The sequence below is a fragment of the Eleutherodactylus coqui genome, chromosome 3 (assembly GCF_035609145.1).
Source record: "Eleutherodactylus coqui strain aEleCoq1 chromosome 3, aEleCoq1.hap1, whole genome shotgun sequence".
Taxonomy (NCBI): domain Eukaryota; kingdom Metazoa; phylum Chordata; class Amphibia; order Anura; family Eleutherodactylidae; genus Eleutherodactylus; species Eleutherodactylus coqui.
This window is the reverse complement of record NC_089839.1, coordinates 253,308,936-253,330,977: the sequence shown is the minus strand read 5'-3', so window position 1 is coordinate 253,330,977 and position 22,042 is coordinate 253,308,936. Positions and strand designations below refer to the sequence as shown.

The 22,042-nt window shown below is 44.5% G+C and overlaps 1 protein-coding gene across 1 annotated transcript; it reads left to right on the top strand.

The window, feature by feature from the left end:
- The first annotated feature begins 746 nt into the window (after positions 1–746).
- TADA1 (transcriptional adaptor 1) lies at positions 747–17,992 on the top strand. The gene is made up of 8 exons (XM_066597306.1): positions 747–923; positions 3,616–3,707; positions 4,865–4,930; positions 5,022–5,104; positions 6,609–6,818; positions 8,138–8,289; positions 14,984–15,146; positions 16,911–17,992. The coding sequence occupies exons 1-8, from the start codon at positions 850–852 to the stop codon at positions 17,058–17,060; spliced, it is 990 nt and encodes a 329-aa protein (XP_066453403.1). The 5' UTR covers positions 747–849; the 3' UTR covers positions 17,061–17,992.
- The last annotated feature ends 4,050 nt before the right edge of the window (positions 17,993–22,042 follow it).

Genomic DNA, 22,042 nt, shown 5'->3' with positions numbered 1-22,042 from the left:
CACCTCTCCCCCCCCCCCCCCCCCCCCGGCGTATGCGTTCCTGAGCATACGGTGCACAGCGCAGACGGTGGGGGGGAGGATCTTCTTTGAGTACTGCAGAAGCATCTAAACTGGAACTTCAGAATAGGGCCGCCTGCAGACGGGCGGGTCGGATCCGTCGGCGAGGATTCTCGCCGCAGGACCCGACCCGAACGTCTGCAGAGACCAGCGCGTACTCACCTGCGCCCGCGGCCCCAGCTCTTTCATGTGCCGGCTGCCGGGCAGCGGGCGCATGCGCAGACCGGAGCCGGCGGCGTACCTCGCCAGTGGAAAGGAGCCCTAAAGGTGCATTCGCACTGGCGAGTGCAATATCGGAAAAACAAGGATGGACTGATATCACACTCTCAAACTTGAGTTTCAGGGTGCAAACGCGATGGAGTTTTGCTTAAAAAATGCATCACATCTATGTACTTGCGATTTTCACAAGTGTTTTTCATGCACATGAAAAAAAATCGCAAGTACTTTCAATAGTTTCAATGGTAAAAATTGCGCCACACTCACATACTCACTCACTGTGAGAGAAAAGAAAACATGAAGGGGTTAAGCCATGCTAGCACTTAGCTTCATGCTACTCCATTCAGATGTCTCACGTTTTCCCCTTACTGTGCGCCTGCTCTTTTCCAATAAAGCTTATTCATTAAAAAAAAAAAAGTCTCTTCTCGTTCATCTGTAGTCGTGCGCCCTCTGGTGGCTCTCCCTGGTATCGCTGGGACACTGAATGGAGGCTCCTGTGGTGGTTGTATGGCCGCACAGATAGCGTGCTGAGCCGCCGGCTCGTCAGTCTGGTCTTTACCGGCTCCGTCTGAGACAATGTCGACGTTTGTCAGCGAGCTGGAAGCGGCGAAGAAGAGCCTGAGCGAGGCGCTGGGAGAGAACGTAAAGCAGTGAGTGCTGTGCTGCCCCCACAGTGCAGGGACCGTGAGGCCTACACATCCCCGGGCTAAAGTAGTGGGCAGCCCGGGTCTGGTGCTGTGCTCTGTGATGCCTTAATGCTGGGTATATATATTCCTCCTGTGGGTATTAAGGGTTCTGTTCACACATGGGCGACAAGTGACCCGGCGGTGGTGCATGTTGCCAGGAGAAAAAGTGCAGTTAATCGGGCCGCCGCGCGGTTTTTTTTCACGCAGTGAATATGGAAGTAACACGGATGTAAAACCTGCGCACTTTAAAATCCATGGGAATGGCGCACACCGTGACAATGGTGCACTCTTCAGAAACCAAGCTGGCATCCGGCGGAGTGAATGAGGCCGCAGGCCGCGCTCACCCAGGCGTTTAATTACAGCGGATAGCGCATATTTGCAACGCCCGCTAAAAGCGCGGCACTAAGCCTCCATTCATTTCACAGGGGCCGTGAAATGACGCGCCAAAGCAAACACTGTAGGTTCTATTCTTCGGTGTTGCATCGCTTTGTAGTGCCCCGCACCGCCCGCTGAAATGAACGCAGTGCGCTAAAAACAAGGTAAAATATTGCATTTTCTAGCATTTTCAGTAGTACGTTCTGTGCAACCGGGAGGAGAAAATGAAAGTGATGACGTCATCCGCTGGCTCTGGCTGCTGCGCCAAAAACGCTGTACAAAGCGGCTCTGCCCAAAGTACAAACGCTGCATGGAAAAACGCAGCGCTGTTACAACCGCCTGTGTGTGTGGTGGAGGGGGGGGGGTCCTTAAAGTGTAACGCCACTTACCAAAGCAGTTTGACCTGCCATACAGAGATGTCAAAAGTTCTGATTGCTGGGGTCCGGGTGCCGAGACCCCCAGTGATTGTCAGAACGCAGCAGTTGAATCGCTCATCCCGGTACTGAAGATAGGCTCAATAGAAAGTCCCTGAGCTCGTCTTCAGCTGGTGAGCGGCGGCAGCACTTGGCGAGTGATTGAATGGCGGCGTTCTGGCGAACAGCGGTATCTCAGCAGCTGAACTCGTGGCCATCTTAAGTTTTTGACATTTGCCTATGGCATAACAGAACTTTTTGGAAAGCACTGGTACACTTTATCCCCTTCCCGCCCCATGGTGTATATGTACACCCTGAGGGAGGAGTTCCCGTGAAGGGGCATACAGCTACATCCTATGCATGATGCGGGTTAGAAGGTGGGCATCCGCAGCAGGAGCCCGCTGTGACTGCCAATGTTGATCATGGCATGGAAAAGGTTTACAGAGGAGGGGGGGGACACGCTCTCTGTGGCGTTATTGGCCCCCCCACCATGTAATTGTGACAGATGCCACAAAATAATAATGTCCCCTTTGTGGCCCCCCCCCCCCAAATTAGTTAGGCTCCCCCTTATTTGCCTCCCCACCAGTAGTTAAGTCCAGATAGTAATATTATTCCCCAACTTAGGTCCCAGTGTAGGGAGATTTAAAAAACAAAAATAAAAAACTCACTCCTTGGTTCCCCTTTTCTACTGCGCCTGTTACTGTCCTAACAACCATTGCAGTCCTCCTGGCACCAGGAAGGGAACGGAGGACCCGAGGGACAGTGAGTGAAGCAGCCAGCATCGGAAAAGGGGAGAGGATAGTAATTTTTCTTTTTTTGCATTTTTCTGACATCTGACCAGGGGGTAGTGTAGGAGACCGGGGGACCAGGTAATTGGGAGGGGGACCCTATACCACCCAGGTGTTTCCCAGGAAGTCCGGGTGACTTAATAGGTTTGTGATTATTTGTGCATATGGTCCCCTGATGAGCCCTTAATTGTAGGTGAAGCGTGTTGTGATGGGATATACAGGGTCATCTTACCAAGGCTATTGCGGGGAAGGGGGGGTGGATAAATGGGGGCAGCCCTTACCAGGGCGGTTGCTCCACCTGTTTTCCTATAGAGTGAAATGGTCAAAAGGGACATAAGAGCCGTTATGCTTTGGTCCCTTTCTGTCCTACGGATGATGTATCGGTCCCCCTATTTACCGTATAATTGATTACAGTCTTCTAGAGTGGATTGTTCCCTGCACACAGGATACATATACGGTGCAAAGGCTTTTTTTTTTTTTTTTTAAATACGTATTCATTGTGTTTTTCCAACTGTGCAAGTAAGCCCGATGTCACTGTGATCGACAAAGAAGACTTTCAAAACACGTCTGACGTAGACAGGGTGTTACGCTGTACCTACTACTTGTAATTTTTTCCTTTTTTTTTTTTTTTTTTTTGATATAAGTGTTTTTTTAAGGAGCCGGCTTTTCTCCTTTATTTTTTTTCCCCCCAAAAAAAGTGTCGTCTGAATATCCCAATGGAAATCAATGAGGTTTTTGCTGTCCTTATTACACACAAAATAAACTCGTAATTCGGACGGAAAATGCGCCCAAGTTATGTTTCCGAGCCATCCATTTTTTTAGACGTAGTTTTAATGGCTCCTATTCCCACCCATTCCGGCTCTCCGGACTATAACTTCAGTCCTCTCAGTTGGAGAGTTAACTACAAGTCCTCATGTGGTTGTCAGGGTATGTAGTGAGTTGTAGTTTTGGGGTAAACATATGGAAAATTGTGTGTTTATTTTTTCCCTGCCTTTTTAATTTTTTTATTTTTATATCCTAGACCTTAATTTGTATTTACCTGGAAAACTTTTTAAATCTTTTTGTTTTTAAATATTTCAGATATTGGGCAAATCTGAAACTGTGGTTCAAGCAGAAAATCAGCAAGGAAGAGTTTGATGTTGAAGCTCGACGGCTTCTAACGCAAGAAAATGGTGAGAACGATTCTGTGCTGACTTTTGGCTTTAGGATGATCTGCCGTCGGATATTCTTGTCAAGGCTCCGGAAATGTTTGTTGACTAGAGATGAGCGAGCACGCTCGTTTAAGGCTGATGCTCGATCAAGGATCGGTCTTGTCGAGTAACTGATGACTCGACGGAGCACCATGCATCAGCGGGCAGCGTGAGAAAGATCTCTCCCCGCCCCCCGCATGGTGCTCGGTCTAGTAATCAGTTACTCGACAAAAACGATCCTTAAACGAGCATCAGCCTTAAACGAGCGTGCTCGCTCATCTCTATGGTCGATGTGACCAATATATGCAGTAGATTTTCTGCAACCAATATATGCTGCTGCTGCGACGCACCGCCAGCTCTTATGTATGTAGAATTGGAACCAGCCGTTCCTACAACTGTCTAAACCTGGGTGGGGGCGTCTGCAAGTGACTCTGTGTGCCACGGCAGGGGAGCCTCTGTCTGTGAATGTTCTTGTACATAGGGAGCCAAATTCTAGGCGTTATTCTTGCACGTAGCAGGGCAATATTACAGTCTAGCCATTATAACTAATATTAGCAGTAAGGGTATGTAGCAGATTTTGGCGCGAATCTGCAGCTGATTTTACCCTTTCAATTGACAGACATATAATCTTGCTCCTGACTCAGAATTAGCGCTCCTGTTCATGGACGCTTTATCGCTGCATATTACGCGTGTGTTGAACAGCAGTGAATCGAGTCAATGAAAGTCAATGGACGTTCGTTGATACATGCGTGTGTAGATATGCCGGAGAGATGGATTGAAGCCTGCTCTGTTTCTTTGCGTACAATGCAGCATGAACCCTATCATTTTGTATAGGCAGAGCATGCAACACGGTCCATATGCAATACAGTGTGTATGGCCGGCGTTTTCATATGCAAACCCGCTATGAAACAAAGCGAGTAATTAAAAAAAAAAAAAAGTCGTTGCACATGACCGCGTGCGTATGATAACCGGGCATGTGCAGTTCACTCGCAGCCATATGCGGTTTCTGCCGGGCAGACGCGGTATTTACAAACAGCAGTAAGACGTTGCGGGGAGGTCCGTGGGCCGGAGGCCGCTCTTGTGCACACGAGTGAAACATCTGTCTTAAGTTTCTGTTAATGAGCTTGTTTGTGTTGCAGTGCACTCCCACAATGACTTCCTCCTGGCTATTCTTACTCGATGCCAAATTCTTATTTCTTCTCCTGGTGAGTAACTAACTTGAAAAAGAAAGGCCTGTCAATTTAGCAAGACGTATAATACAAAGTGATGGTACGCCTTGTGTTCCGTTTGTTTCAGAGGGGACCGGCGCATTACCCTGTGCAACCAAAACAAAGCCTAAGGGAAAGAAGAAAATCACATCCGTCCGACAGAAGTTCGATGTAAGTCCTCTTTCTGTGCTCATAAGATGGATCGTTCCATAGGCCTGCTTTCCAGCAGAATTTCGTCTTTGGAACAAAAAACAGAATTAAACTTGTTTTATTTTTCCACACTACTTTCGATGGGTTTTGAAAAGAAAGGAATGCTTTCAGCGTACTTCTATTCACTTTCAGGTTTCCGCCTTTTCTGCAGGAATAAATAGCATTGCAGACTGGACTAGTTGTGTGTTTTTTTTTTTTTAACCAAAACAAATAACCTAACGGAAGCAAACTGAAAGCATTGTGTTTTTCAAAACCCATTAAAGGCAAAATGGAAACATTTAAAGGGGTTCTGACATTAAAAAAAAAAAAATTTACTCGCCTGGCCAGGACCAATCGCCAGGCATGTCCCCTCCAGCCAGATCTTCTTCTGTGGCTTGTAGAAGCAGAGCAGGAGCGGTCAAAATGACCGCTTCCTGCTCTGCTCTGCTCCGTCCGTCAGCCACGTCCGAGGTGAACGGACGGGCTGCCCACAGCAAGCACGTCACAAGCAATGCTTGCTGTGGGCGGCCCGTCCGTCCTGGCTGAACTCGGAAATTCTGCGTGTGCGCAGTGGAGATGCAGCCCGTCCTGACTCCTGTCAGAGGGCACCTCTCCACTGCGCATGCGCGCAATCCCGGAGCGGGGCGGCTCGTGAAGGAAGCAGGGGAAGAAGGAACCGAACCTGCTGGGAGATGACCCCCCTGATGACAACAACAACTGAAGACAAGGTAAGTATTATGTTTTGATGCTTTAACAGCCATAAATCGTGGATTCCTTGTGTCCATTAGGCAGACCAGGGAACAATGGCTGCTAAAGCATAAAAATTTGATTCGTGACAGAACCCCTTTAATCCTGCTTCAAAAACGGAACAGAGAGATGGAATTCTGCTGGAAAACAGTAATAAAAGTGTGAATGCACCTTAGTTCTAATATAAGCATTTTGTGATAATTATTTTTCGTGTTATGCCTTATCGTTTGGGGAAAGAGTGACTAAAAAAAACTGTGTATATGTATGTCAGATATGTTACATGTAGTAATCATTGTATGGTGATGACTGATTTGTTCCCATACGGTTTACATTAGTGTCGTGCAGCCGCTTCACAGATTGTCAGCTAATATAAAAAGGACCCTAACATTATGGATGTGTTGGTGACAACTGATGATCAATGACAGAGATTTGTCAGCTTGTTGCTGGACATGTCTATGGGGGGATAATGATCAGGAATGTTATATGCTTCCGCATACAACTGTCCTGTGTAAATGAGCCTTCAGGCGGACTATCCCTAGTAACCGGACATGTCTCAGCTCTTCAGCATGATGTTGGGTTGCTGCTGACAGAATATAAGCCCTTCTCATTCCCAAGCCTTGCTAACTATCTGCTAACAATGTATGGTGAGGCGAGAGACTACTTCAGCTTACTGTCCTAGTGATTGGAGGTGGCAGATTGACACTATGATCTCTAACTACTCTTCTACTTTCTTCATTAGCATCGTTTCCAGCCACAGAATCCCTTGGCAGGAGCTCAGCAGTTTGTCAGTCGGGATCCCCAAGAAGACGATGAACTAAAGCTATGTTCTCACACCATGACTCTGCCCACCAGAGGACAACTAGAGGGACGTATGATTGTTACTGCTTTTGAACATGGATTGGACAATGTAACGGAAGATGCAGTGACCATTGTTATCCATGCGCTAGAGGTATGGGGGCTTTTGTATGAGTTTAAATAAACGCTGTGGAAATAGGCCAGGCATGATAAATCAAGTTCCACGCTGCTCCTCTGCAACTTGTAGGCAGGCTGTAGGCTGTTCTATGACAACCTGCAGTCCATAGTTTGCTATAAATCAGTCTCCTAACAAATTTGCAGGGCAGCTGTGGGGAATTTGCAGTTTCACAGTCTTCTAATAGGCCTCAGGCTATACCATAATAAGCACATGGTCCTTTCATTATTTATCTAAGCACATCTCCATACATGCAGGTATGGCTGTTTTTGTTGTGCCTCATTTACACTCAGCCCGTTTACTTGAATGGGTCGATATGTTCATTGCTGTACCTGGATAAACAATAAATGGGCTGCAGCGGTCCAATAATAGCTGTGGCCCCTTTGTTCTGGTGAACTTTTATAGTCCTTCTAGTTTTTAACGATAGGCCATTAATTGAAAATCCTGGACAACCCCCTTTAGTAACCCAATAATATGGAATTATTTCTCTGCATTACACAGTCTCTGCAGACTAAAGGCTTCCAGGTTATAACTTCATTTAAAGGGCCACTCCAGTGAAAACATATACTTTTCATCACTTCAAACCCTTCTAATTGCCTGTCACATTCTGGAGATCTGCTGTGTGTATTGCGTTCACTTCCCTGCAGTGCAGCTTCCTGTTTGATACTTATCGGGCACCATCTTGATTTTTAAATTTCTCATTACTTTCTCTTCTGCTGTGCTGTGTAAGCAATCCCATGATGCATCACCACAGCATCACATGACAGTCTAGAGCCCGTACCAACTCTGCAGTGCAGAGCCTGTGTGTTACAGTTTGTGTTTTTTCAACATACATGAATTTTGGTGACTGAAATAGTGATTGAATCCGGTCCCTATTGTGTTTGTGTATGGGGGACTCGGTGATGTTACAACAATAGTAACGCAAAATTCTATAAGTCTAGTACATAGCATACTGGGATTGGAAACTAAAAGTGCTGTGCTCCCAACTAGTTCAGGTATATTCAGATGGCGGAATCAAACATGGATTTTTCCATGTGGATTCAATGTCTAAAAACCACGTCAGACATTTGCAGCTCATTTCTGCCGTGGCTGCGCAGATGTAGGACCGCAGATCTTTTTTATGGGCAATTCCACACGTGAAATTAGCAACGTGAATGTAACGCAGAATCCACTTTTTTTGTTGTTTTTCTTCATGTGAAATGCCCCATCAAGGCAAATGGAGCATTAACATAGAAGAAGCCATTAGTATGGATTACATATGCAATTTACATAGAATTCGTATCATTGTGTCTCTGTAGAAACATTTAAAGACTCTGTTGACTTCTGTGGTGTCGCGGAGACAAGCATACCGCCTTAAAGACGGCCATTTCAGATATGCCTTTGGCTGTAATGTCAATCCCCAACCATACCTAAGAAACAGCGTGGCAACCTATAATCAGCTTGTTGACTGGTAAGTCCTGGCGTGTTGGTCGGCTGAATTGTCAGTTGGTTTTTTTGTTGTTTCCATCACATGATGCATTAACCAAAATCTGTTCTCTATATTTATTCTGAAAATGATAAAAATACTACTAATATATGTAAATGGCATAATTAAGAAGTCAGACTCGTCTTCCCTGAACAGCATATGTTGGGGAAGTACACTGAAAGCCAGTGGAAAATACACTCATAAGAAGGAACTGTCACTACCTGATAAGTGACACAGCGCTTATTACAGGGGATCTCCACCCCAGATGTTTACCCATGCTAGGCTTTGTTTAATGGGAACCTGTCTGTAGGTTCAAATTGCCTGAACCACAGGCAGCATAAAGTCTCGACAGGAGTCCACATCCTGGGATGTATGCTTTTCACTATGGCGTTTTCAGAAAAAAGATACTTTAAAAAGACTCGTTGAATGGGAGAAGAGTCACACAGGTGAGGCCCCACCAGCTTTTCCCCATCTGTATCTACTAGATTAACAGGTGGCTCCCTATACCTGAACATGGAGAGATCTGCGAATCTACTGATCTGGCCGGGGAGACGCGGCGGGCCGCTCCTGTGACTCTTCTCCCAGTTTCCTGCAACGTTTTACATTGTTCTCTGAAAAGTGCTGCAGCTTTTCAGAATAAAACGCACAGCCCTGTAATGTGGGTGCCTATTCGGAGATTATGTTGCCTGTTGTTCACATAACATGAACCTTATAGAGGGGTTCCCTTTATGGAAGCAGCCGCTGTTTTATTTTATTTATTATACCCCCCCCCCCAATCCCCTCCTTAAAAAAAACTTTATTCATCCAAGTAGCTGTCTGAGGGTGTGTGTTTTTTTTGTTTTGTTTTTTTTTTTTGCGTGACGAGTTGTATTCTTCACCGATACTGTTTAGTGTACTGCAAAACCTTTAAAAAATTCTACGTATAGTGAAATGGGCAAAAAAAATTTGGCATTTCACACTGCAACAAAAATGACAACTTTATTCTATGGATCCGTACAATTACTATGATTCCAAATATAAATATATATATAATTTGTTTTTTTTTGTTCTACTACCTTTTTATTATTAATTTATTATTTATTATTTTCTAAAGATATTTTACTTTTTTCTATATTTTCAGCAACACAGTTGTGTGAGGGCTCATTTTTTAGGGACATCCTGTAGTTTCTATTGGTACAATTTTGGCGTACTTCTAACTTTTTGATCGCTTTTTATTACATTTCTTTAGAGACTAGGGGGATCAAAAAAGGGCAATTCTAGTGTTTACTTTTTTCTGATATTCACAGTGTGGGATAAATATTGCATTATTTTGATAGATCTGATGTTTACGGACGCAAAGGTACCAAATCTGTTTTTGGGTTTTATTATTTAGATTTGCCATCTTTTAGTATAAATATGGCGGAAGGAGGGGTTTAAACTTTTTATTACCTTTTAAAAAAAAATTTTTTTTTTAATAATTACTAAAACATTTTAAAACTAATTTTTAATTTTAATTACATTTTTTACTTAATCGCTTCTACAGTATGTTATTACAATGCCTGACAGATTGCGGTATAATCTATCAAGCCACACCACATGCATGGCTTGATAGGCAATCTGCAATAGCAGCCCTGCGGGTGTGTGTCGGCTGTAGAAAACGGTGACACCCGCATTGTATATGTACGTTCTGTAGTGTTAAGGGGTTAAAGGAAGTCTCACCTGTATTTTGCATCGTTGTGTCTAACTGCACTGACATTGTGCAGTTTTCGTTAAGCCATCGCCCGTCGTTGTCTTTCAGCATGCTGAAAGACAATGATGAGCCTTATCAGGGATTCACAGCAAGATACAGCTGATATTGTTTTAGCTGTATCCCGCTCCCTGATGACAGGCGGGGTATGAAGAACAGAGCGGTCCAGCTCTGTTCTCCATACCGTGCTCGGCTGTATAACAGCCGGGCGCTCAGAGCAGAGAACAGCTGGATGCAAAAGACAAGCGGGACATCCCACTTATCTTCTGCATCCTCCACTTGCAGCACTCTGCTGAATAATAGCCGCGCACTCCAAGCGGGGAACAGCTGGCTGCAGAAGACAAGCGGCCCCGCTTGTCTTCTGCATCCTCCGCTCGGAGCACAAGGTGATCGATCAACGTTTGAGAACCAGTCAGAGCCAGGACTTCCCGGAGGTGGGGTTTTTGAACCTCTGAGCAGGAAGCGTTGGCTGAAAACTACAAGCAAGTGTTCCGGAGCTGTGGAGAAGAAGTGCACCAGAGCGAACAGCGCCTGATAGGTGATGTATTGGGTTTGTTATTTGTTTTTAAAGGCAGGTAGGGCTTATTTTTGGGGTAGAGCTTGTATTTCCTTATACTGTTCCATTACTGTTTTGGGCGATAATCACCCCATGTACAGGTACCTTGACTACTAATTTAAGTACACAGCCTCATTCATGAATATAACGATCATATCTATCAGCCTGCCACCAGGTGGCAGTATCTACTCACAAGATTAATCTAGATGGGTTTCTGAACTCTCTGTATACTATGTAACCTTAAAGTTAGTATTACATTGATCTTGTCTCTGTGATGCTACACCGCTGCTGTATATGGATACCTTTCAGTCTCACTTCTGGGTTTGGAGCTGATGTATATAATTCAGTTCTGTGAATGAGTGGATACATTTTGGATAACTGCAAGCTAGAAAAATAGTTTATCTGGGAAAATAATGTTTGTGATGGGTGAACCCAACGATTTAACTGGCATAACTGGAACCTGACGGCGGTCATGGTTATATAGAAATTGCTTGTGAGGATGAAGAGTCTTTGCAGAAAACATTAAAGATTTTTTCCTATGTTGCGTACTTTTCGCTGCATATTTGTTTGCGGAAAATCTGTAGGATCACACGAAGTAGAAAAGCGATAAAATATAGAACAGTCTCCCCCAAATTTTCCCTGCCTTCAGTGATGACGTGCTGCAGCTGTCAAATTGGTCAAGATGTCCTCTATGGAGGCGAGCAGGGGAGCAGCCAGGACTTTTCAGGGAAGTAGGAAGATGATGATCCCAATCCTTCTTCGTTTTTCTTTTAAATCTGATCATTTTTTATTGAAGTTCTATTTTGAGTACAATCGCCCCATAATTTCTACTCCTTCATCCATGCATAATATGCATAAAACATAATTACGCCACCCAAACAATACAATCAGTCAGCACTATATTTAAGCAAATCCTCATCTCTCCCCACTCACCCAGAAAAATGATGTTCCCAATCTCTAGTGACAAAGATTTGCTATTATGGAAATCCCTGCGTGTTTGCTGTGAAAAATCTGATGCATCAAATTCTTCCAGTGTGAATATACCCTTAAATGGCCGTTCTGGGGAAATACTTTTTCATTCATTATGTAATTCATTCCGCCCGTGTATATAAGTTAGCTGCTATTACCTTTTTTTGATAGTTATTTCTTTCTATCCGAAACTTCCTGGAGTCATTCTTTTCAAGTAGTCATGTGATCTCATTCTGACCACCTGAGATTTCCTTGATTTAGGTTCTTTCAAGAAGTCCGTTTTTCAGTGAGCATAATTCCTGTGCGATGTTACATGGCCTCCATCACAGAAGCTCTTCACGGGGAGGGGAGATGAGACAAGCTGAGTTACTGTTGATGTTTGGAGGCTCCTGTTACAATGAAGAAGATCACAGCTCATCTTTCTGACTATATGCTTGGTTTGTAGTTTATTTAGGTGAATATGAAATACAGAACGTAATGGCAGTGTCCTTCCAGCGGGTAGAGATGGTACTAGCTCCATTTGGTCATGTGATGCTGTGCTGATGCTTTGTGGCATTGTTAGCAGAGTATAGAGAAAGTGAGCAGGGAGAAGTCTTTACGTCAAGATAGTGCCTGATAAGCATCAGATGGGAGACTGCACTGCATGGAGGTGACTGAAATATACATAGGAACATCCAGAGCGTGACAGGAAGAAGGGGCTGAGATAGAAACGTTCTCTTAAAAGGGCCACTCCGGTGAAAGCACATCTGTTAGCGCCTTATGTTAGCAAAAAACATGGAGAAAGTTACCCATGGAAATTATAATCTGGCTCCCATGTTTTTTTTTCTTTTAGACTTTTACTTTTTTTCGGTCTGTACCAGAAGTGTCTGACTACAGGGATGATTCTGAATAATCACACAGTGAAGGACTATTACTAGTTGGTAGATACAGAAGTATAACGTTTAGTGTTGGATCCATCGTACTCCTCTGAACAGATGAAATCCTCAGATGAAATCCTTTATGGATTCATGAAGCTGCTGGAAACAATCCCAGTATGGATCTGCTGTGGTGGAGCTTGAGATGATGACGTGTTCTTTGTACTGCAGTGTATTATGAAAGCTAGAAGTAACCATTAGAACATGAGGCCAGAGGGAAGCACGCTGGCAGCAACAAATGTCAGTGAGACGAATAGATTGGATTCTTGCTCAACTTTTTTGTTAGGTGTGCCAGGCAGACTCTTTCCATAGTCTTACACCACTGGGGAAAAGCAGGGAGGCGCCACAAATCATGGGCTGTACTTTAAAGTCTGATGTTATCATTTTCATGCTGGAGCGGAAATCTTTAGTGGAAATGATGGTTTTTTAACTCTTAAGCTGTCCAGTTTGATAAGCCCGTTACTACTGTTGCCGAAATCTCCTACTTGAACTGAGATTAGCAGAACTCCACGTGGTCTTCTGTTGTAACCCATCCACCTGAGGTTGCACGTGTAAGGGTGAATGCACACAGACGGAAATTCCACATCGAGATCTCCCGCAGAAGTTCCGCTCGTGCAAGCTGCCATAGGATTGCATTGGTTTATGCAATCCTATGCAGACAGCTGTGATTTGACTGCTTGAACACTCACGCGGTAAACAAATCGCTGAGGCCCGCACAGAATCGCCACTACTGACGCGCCGGCTCTACACATGTGCAGCTCTGTGCGCCAGCCGGCACATAGAGCAGAAAGAAGACCTCTGCTATGAGAATATAGCATTTAATAGACCCACAGGCTATAGTGGGTCAAACCTAATCAAGCAATGCATATGTCTGACTGCATGTAGCAAGGCATACATTTCCGTGTTTGTTTGTTTTTTCCTATTTAAACATTGCAGTCAGTGTAAAACACATATAAATGTATGGCTGTGCATTTCCATACTCTTTTTAGCTTATACGTTTTTGTGATCGAATGAAAAAAATAACATGCAGAGCATTTACACAGAGACTTGCTGCTGGATCATGGGCTTCTGGTCCGCTTCTCGCTCGGCCCTTCACCTTCTATGTGAAGCGCTGGGCAGGAAGCATTTACATGGGATGAGGAGCTAACAAGGCTATAATAATTGTATGTGTATATGCTCTCTGAATACATGAGCGAGTTCGTGCCACATGTATTCATAGAACTTTCCTGTAATGAACTTTTCCAGTAAGAACTGACCAAACAAACTTTCCTAGCATTCACCTGTTTACTTTCTGAAGTGGTCTGACATCTCCATAATAGTCATATGTTACTTTCAGCCAAGTCCAGGCCCGGTGATCCCCTTACTGGTTATGGTGCTAGTGAAGCAGGGACTGTCCACTCGGCCTTACTTTTTTACTTTACTTTTACAGTGGGAAAGGGTTTACTCAAAATTAGTGCTGATTTTGCTGCTACACTAAAAGATACAATCTGTGGTGATGAAAGCACTACTTACTTAGAGGAAGTCTTACTCATAATACTCTACATAGTGTATTTAACAGACTTTTTCCCCAGACACAGTTTTTGCTTACATGTTTTCCAGGAGCTTTCTATTAACCGAGTGACACATAGATTAGCGAAAGTGACGATTCCGTTGTTATTTTCTAGAACTCAATCGGATTCAGAATAATCAGAATTTACTGGCAGTTTCGAATGTTTAGATAACCTTAAACTATTTGATCTATATTTTTGGAATTTTATTTTGCATTTATCACGTATATAGTAGTTGAGGGTATTATTGTATCTTGGCGCCACCGGAAGTACTGGTGGAGCCAAGATACAGTGTGATTGACAGGTTCCCTGTACTCGTGTACTCGGCCTCACAGGTCCTGTAGGCTCCGGCGGCCTCCCAGCAGCGCTGAAAAAGGTGAGAGACCGCGGTTGGGACTTGTGAGCGAGGAGCGGTGCAATGTAATAACCGGAGCTGTTTGCAACATGTCAGTGCTGGGCGTGCAGGAGGAATGAGCGTGGCGCGTGGGGGGCGCAGTGTTATCACAGCAGCAGTTTGGCACATGTCAGCACTGGCCATGCAACAGCGGTCAGCGGTGTTGATCGGCAGACGGGACACAGCTTAATCAGCAGAGCAGTTTGCCGCCTGGGTGTATGTTCCCCGGCCACAGTGTGCAGTCATATGTGCCTGCCCTGGAGAGTTGGGGATAGGGATTAGTTTTGCTTTAAGTCTTAGCTTCGGACGTAGCAGTGAGGGAGCGGAGGCAGAGGGCTGCTGGCAGGGGAGCTGTAACAGAGGACTGTATACAGACACTGCCAAAGGACCTTCAAGGACCTGGAGGAATGCAGCCATTCGGGAGCTAGGTGCGTGACAGACGTATCTGCATCCAAGCCCTGTCAAACCCTTAGCTTCCAGTGGTTTCAAGATACAATAATACTGTAGTTGAGAACCTGTTGGGTCATTGTAATTTGCTGTCTTGTGTAGTAAGAGTTTCTTCTGTGTTTTCAGCCCACCCATGATTCCTGCTCCTACTGGAAACCAGCATCCAGGAACAAGTATACATCCAGATGACGCAGAGCAACAAGCTGCCCTCTTATTAGCCTGTTCTGGTGACACCCTGCCACCTAGCCTGCCTCCTGTCAACATGTATGATCTGCTAGAAACTTTGAAGGTAATGCTACGGTTGCATTTAATGCCCTTTTAAAGTGACCCTCGGGTTCCTTGGGACATAATTTTTTCAGGAATTGGAGGAGGGAGGTTATATTGCCTCATGCTATCCATTTCCTGGTTCGGCAGCCAATCTGCCTGTTCCTGGAGTCCCTCTTCATTCTGCCAACATGGCTGCAGAATTCCTGGCAGTGCTGGCCAGTCATGTTAATGTCTTAGGCTACCAATGCACCACCAGCGCTCAGTGTGCATTAGGTAGTCTTAAGAATCGCTGCAGGCATCTTGGAATTATGAAGAGGCCCCAGGAACAAGTGGATCCAGTAGCTGATGCAGGAAACGGATGGCATAAAGTAGTAGAATACTCCTCCTCCTGGTTCCTGGGAAAATCTTGTGCCAGGACCCGAAGTTTGGTTTTAGAAGAGAGAGAAAAAAAAAAGTTTAGGCCACTTCTTGAAAGTGGATCTATGAATATAATCATAGTGCCTGCTCATAACGCATAAGCTGGGAAACCTACATACAGTGCTGTGGAACAGACTATGCCTGAGTCCACATGTCCTTTTATTACATATATGTTGTCCTTCTAATAAAAAAAGCAGGCAACATATGTGCAGACCACCCAACTGAAGTGATTGACAGTCTCCTCTTTTTCCTTTGGGAAAAGACAATGACTATAAGCAAAGCTAACACCAACCTGCTCTGAGGATTGGTGGGAGCCTTGAGTAGTTGAACCACCACCAATTGTGCCAGTCTTAGTATAATTTCCATCAGCACATAATGCACCTAATATATGAAGATGCCACACCTCTTCATGTATTAGGCGCATCTTGGCTCCTCCGTGTGCAGACACGGAAATCTCCATCAACAAAGAGCTGGCGTAGATTCCTAGTATAACGTACGTTATTCGTAATTGTTGGTCTGGAGCGACCATTCCACCTCAGGACAAGTCATGCCCTCTTTTCAGGAAAGTGGCGTGTGTGACCTTAAACAAGAAAAGTCGCAAATTTTGTCATATGTAGGACTCGTGACAAAGTTTGACTTTTTAGCACCAGAATTCTGGCATAGAAGCTGTGTAAGTTTTTTCCACTGTGCTGGGAAAGCGCTAGTACAATTGGGGGGTACGAATGCACCTCCAGCTATGAGTTGCCCCAATATAGTCTGCCCTACCGACGGACAGGCAGCATTTGTATTTTACTTAGCTGTTTTTAACCCTTTCCAATCCAATTTGTATCCTGGTTTTCCTATGGGGCTTACTCTTTTTCAGCTGTTTTACAACCACTCTATGTGCTGGCCAAAGCCAGTACTGCATGAGGTGAGCAGAGAGGCTGGCAATATCCAGTAAGATAACCCCAACGGACATAGGATAGGCCATCAATAGTAGATCTGTGGGGAGTTTACCTCCCAGGACCCCCCTACCTACTGATCAGCTGTTCATCAGGCTGGTGCGCTCCTACACTGAGCTGGGTTATGCAGGAAGCCACTCAGTTTCCACTGTAGTGAGCAGGCTTGCTATTGCATGCCATTCACATCAATGGGAACTTTTGCTGTAATACTAGGCCTGGCCACTGCGGTTGAACAGAGCTGTCTTCTTCCTGCAGAATTCGATTCCCTGTACAAGCACAATGGCCTGCTGAACACCTGATTGGCAGAGTTCTTTGGCAACAGGCCCATGTTGGTCTACTATTAATATCCTATCCTGTAGACAGGCCATCAATAGTTTTACAGCTGGACAACCCCTTTTAAAGTACTTTTTTTTTTTTTTTTTTTGCAGATTCACAGAGAAGTTATCCCTTCTCATACAGTTTATGCGCTAAATATGGAACGGATAATTATGAAGCTTTGGCACCCTACTCGAGAGGAGCTCCAACAAGACCAAATTCACAGACAGAGGCTATCAGCCAAGGAAGGACTACTAAGTTGAAAACTGAAGCCTTTTTGCTTCCTCTTGCTTTTTATGAACTGCCGTGCCCTACAGCAAATAGACTGAAAATATTTTTAAGACCAATTTACAATTAGTTTTCTTCCTCAGGCTTATTACATCTTCAACATCTTTACCTTTTTTTATTTTTTGCTAGATAAACACAAAAAAATTTACTTTATAAACCGCAGTGTTAACAAAAAGTTAGATGTTAGAAAAAAACTATTCTGCTAACATTCTAGGGGTTTCCACACGTCTCACTGTTTTGCTGCAGACAGCTTTGTACGTTGCGCAGTTCCACGTGTTGGCAATGCAGGTTGGGTCTTCTTGAAGTGAATGTGACTCCGCCTGCAGTACCAACATGGTCACTGTGCAATGTACAGAGCTGTCTGCTTCTCGCAGCAAAACTGCAAGAAGTGGGACAACTCTGTTAAGAAAAAGTTACCTCGTGAGTTATTTTTCTATTTTTCTTTAAAATATGCTTTTTGTAGTTCCCCTCTCATTGAAAACGAAATACAGAGATTTATATATTGAAGTTTGTTTTTTCTTTTTAATGGTTCAAAAAAGATACAATACTAAATTGGTATATGGTGGTTGTGAAAAGCTACCTCATTATCAGCAAATCGAGACCAATAGGGGGAACAGGTGGAATAACTTGCTTTTGCCCTTCCAGCACCACCGCATTGCTCTGGTCGAGAGATCTGTTGTAAGCACAGCGCTCCTGTTTGGCTCTCCTCCTCTTCTTCGCAGAGGAATAGATGGCCATGAAGTAGGTATATTTTCCTTGTTATACCTCCCAAACCAGAATAATTCTGTAGTGCTAAAATAAAGTGCTGGTAAAGAAGTTACAGGCTGAATAGTATTTAGACAGGACCATTACACGTGTTACTGCCCAACCTGTGTGACTAACTGAATAAATTAAAGCTAAAATAATTCTATAGTGCCTTATTTCTACACATTTTTCTTTTTCAACATCCTTTTCATAGCTGAGATAGACGTATGATAAAGACCCATTAACAGCTGAATTCGATGGCTGGGATTGGTTCATCGAGTGCTGCATTGATTGGCTGAGCCACGACGCTCGAGATCCAATCAGAGCCAGCGCTTCCTGGAGGCAGGATTTATGAACCCCAAAACCAGAAAGCGGAGGCTGAAGACTTCCAAGAAGTGCGGCGGAGCTTTGGAAGGAGAAATGCAGCGCAGTGGACATCATCTATTAGGTAATGTATTGTTTTTCTTTAATTCAGCCATGACTTATTTTCCGGGTGGGACTTCTATTTCAAGCCTACTTTTCATCCCATAAGCTTAGTTTATGGGGCTAAGGCCTCATGTCCACGGGGAAAATCGGGCCCGCTACGGATTCTACATGTAGAATCTGCAGCGGGTCCCTCCTGCCCCGCGGACATGAGCGCTGAAAATATGAATAAATAAGAATTTACCTATCCGTAGCGGGCGGCGAAGCTCTGCTCTTCCTCACGGCCGGATCTTCTTTTTCGGCCGGCGGATGAATTCCTCACGCCGGCGGCACGTCGTCGACGTGCCGCGCGTATGCGCCGGGCACATCCGCCGAGCCGAAGCAAGGGAGATGCGGCCGTGAGGAAGAGAAGAGCTTCCCGGCCCGCTGCGGGTGAGTAAATTCTTTAAATTCCTATTTTAGGTCTCCCGCGGATCCGGACAGCTTCCATAGGCTTCAATAGAAGCCCGCGGGAGACCCGCAAGAAAATGGAGCATGGTCCAGATTTTTTCATGCTCCATTTTTTTTAATCCCTTTTATTGACGATCCGCGGGTATTTATGTACCCGCGGGTGGTCAATGCATCCCTATGGGGTGCGGATCCGCGTGCAGGTAATCCGCTGCGGATCCTAAATCATATTTTCCCCGTGGACATGAGCCCTAAAAGTCAGTGGTACTCCCTTTTTTAAAATGGAAAATGGAAGTTCATAAATTCCCATCATGTTGACTGCAGCAGGTTTTAGGGCAATTGCCTCATTTTAACCCAGAATGATATTTGAGAGAGGATTAGCTTCATACAATATTATTGTATTTGCGGTATAATTCTGAGTGCTATGGTTGCCATGTGAGAAGGCTAAGCAACAAGGAAGTAACCACAGCAACATAACAGAATTACAAATGATGCTCCACATCTGAGTCACTGGGTGGGTTCACACTTGCATAATTAGCTTAATTTAAACATATCGAAAAACTGATGACAAATTTATACACAGCTTTTGATCAAAAAACCACAGTGACAGCAGCTAACGGCCACAAGGTCTTGCAGATAACATCAGTAAGATCATCCATGTAATGGCTGCTGCGACTGGGCCAGTTTTTGAGGCACAAGTATGTTCGCTGTGTGCAAATATAGGCAAATAAACTAATAAGCTGTGGTGACGGATTAACGCTGATCTGTGGCCCCCTTGGCCTATGATCACAGAGCAAATCCGTACCAAAATCTGTGTGTAGCTGTTGATGCAGATCCTCACTCTGGCATTTACTCATGGCAATGAATGAATTCTGTGGTGAAAATCCATGACCTTTCCTCAACGAAAAGGCCAGGCTGTGGATTGTCAGATGCGCAGCATGTTGTTTTTCAGTTCTGTTTTGTTTTTCCTTGCTGTTGTTGGGGTTTGTTGACCCCCCCCCCATTTACTTATTTGCTTCGTATAAAACACCCGTAGAGATATGATTATCGGAGCAAAAACAAAAAAGGTAGCACTGTGCATGCGCCAGTAAGTAGTAGTAAGAACATCATAACAATCTCCGTCAGCCGCATAGAAGTGAATGGAGAGGTGGTTAAGCTTGTACGTCACTACTCTAGTCGCTAAGGGGGATTCGGGGCGAACCGTTCTTTTGATCCCTAGTGGTCCTGGTCATCGGAGCCTCAGCAATCAGACATGTTTTTGGTGGAATAATCCCTTTAAAGATATGGGTCTAGACAAGCCAAGCAGGAGTTTATCTTTACCTTCTTTTAAAATAAAATTAATGTTGGCCTCATGCATTAAAAAGACATTTTGACAATGATTAACAGTAGAGATGAGCGAGTATACTCGCTAAGGCACATTACTCGAGCGAGTAGTGCCTTAGCCGAGTATCTCCCCGCTCATCTCTAAAGATTCGGGGGGCGGGGAGGAACGGAGGGGAGATCTCTGTCTCTCTCCCTCCCCCGCTCCCCGCCGCAACTCGCCTGTCACCCGCGCCGGCCTCAGAATCTTTAGAGACAAGCGGGGAGATACTCGGCTAAGGCACTACTCGCTCGAGTAATGTGCCTTAGCGAATATACTTGCTCATCTCTAATTAACAGGTATTCATCCAGCACTGTTTTTAATCCTTTGTATAGCCTGATGAGATACACGCTCACAAGCCTTATGCTTAGGCTGATCAGTCATAGCCCTTAACATTTCCTGTTCAGTGATAGAAATAACTTGCTACAAATGATTCTAAGTTGAAAGGATCAGAAATTTCACACAATTCAGAAATGTAGTTAAAAGGTATCTGTACATGTCTGATTATGCTTTCTAACTGCAGGCAGTATGTTACAGAGCAGGTGGAATGGAGCAGACTGATAGCTAGTTTTATGGGGAAAGATTCAGTATTAGGGCTCAGTCACATGGGCGTTTTAACGTGCATTTGTTAGTTGCGTTTGCGGTCTGCATCTATATAGAACCAATGTTTTTCAATGGGAGCGGTCACATTTACGAATTGTACATGTTCAAAACTGTCTGCGGCGAAAATTATAGGACACCGTATTTTAAAATGCAGATAACTGTGGCATCTGCATCAAGGGGTTTCACCTCGTGCTCACTGGAGCTGGCAGCGCCCACTTCATTGAGAACATACAGTGAAGATGGCGATCTTCTGGCACAGCTATGACAGCTGTGGTAGAGGAGCGCGATGTTCTCCCATTGAATTCAATGGAGCCGGCGCTACAGCTGGCTCCATTGAAAGCAATGGGCTGCCGGCAAGCCCTGCAGTGATTTTCAGGGAAGGGCTTTAAATATAAGCCCTTCCCTGAAAAATCATCCCTAAGATGTGTAAAAAATATATAAACTCTCCTTTCTGCAGCTGCTGGGGCTCAGGCGTGTCCAGCCGTGTCTTCTCCTACACTGCTCTGAAGTGCTTTCAGCAGGTCGGGGATTTAAAGTCCCTGCCTGCTGAAAGGGCTGCCTCTGATTGGCTGAGCACTGTGACCAATCAGATACAACACTCGCCCATTCATTGAATTCAGCCATTGAGTGCTGCCTCTGATTGGCTAAGCGCAGGGACCAATCACAGGTTTCCCTCGCCCGTCTGAATGTGGCCTAAATTGTATTTTACTTAATCACTCTAAGCTAAACAGTCCAATGGCCAGACAGCTATCTGTGTATGACTGTACAAAGAGAAGACGTGACCTCCATATTGGTGCAAAAATAGAAGTATTTATTCCTCCATAAGCCAAAAGACAGCAATGTTTTGACCAATCGGTCTTTATCAAGTTTGGTGAAAACGTTGCTGTCTTTTGGCTTATGGAGGAATAAAGACTTTCTCTATTTTTGCACTACTATTCTGTCATGTCTCCTCTCTCTTTTTTTGCTCTTAGGATTGGACCTTGGGATTCTGGTGAATGTGCATAAAATTGCCCCACTATATCAGTGCTCAGAGTTGTGATGCTGGCACCATTTTTATTTCTACTTGTACATAGAGGGAAGACTGTCAATCACTGATGGCTCCGCCCATTGGACTGTTCAGCTCAGAATAAGTAGATCTATAAATGAATAAAATGCAAATTATACTGAATCTTTTCCTATAAACTATATATCAGTCTGCTCAGCTCCTCCTGCACTATAATATGATGCCTGCTGTTTGGACAGCAGGTTCGAGTTGATAGACTCTTTAAATTGGCTTCAGCCTGCTCACCTTCAGAGGTATACAAAGCTTCATAGTACTGAATATAGCTGTAGCATATTACCTGTAATTATTTTTTGACTTCTCCTTAAGGCCTACTTCAC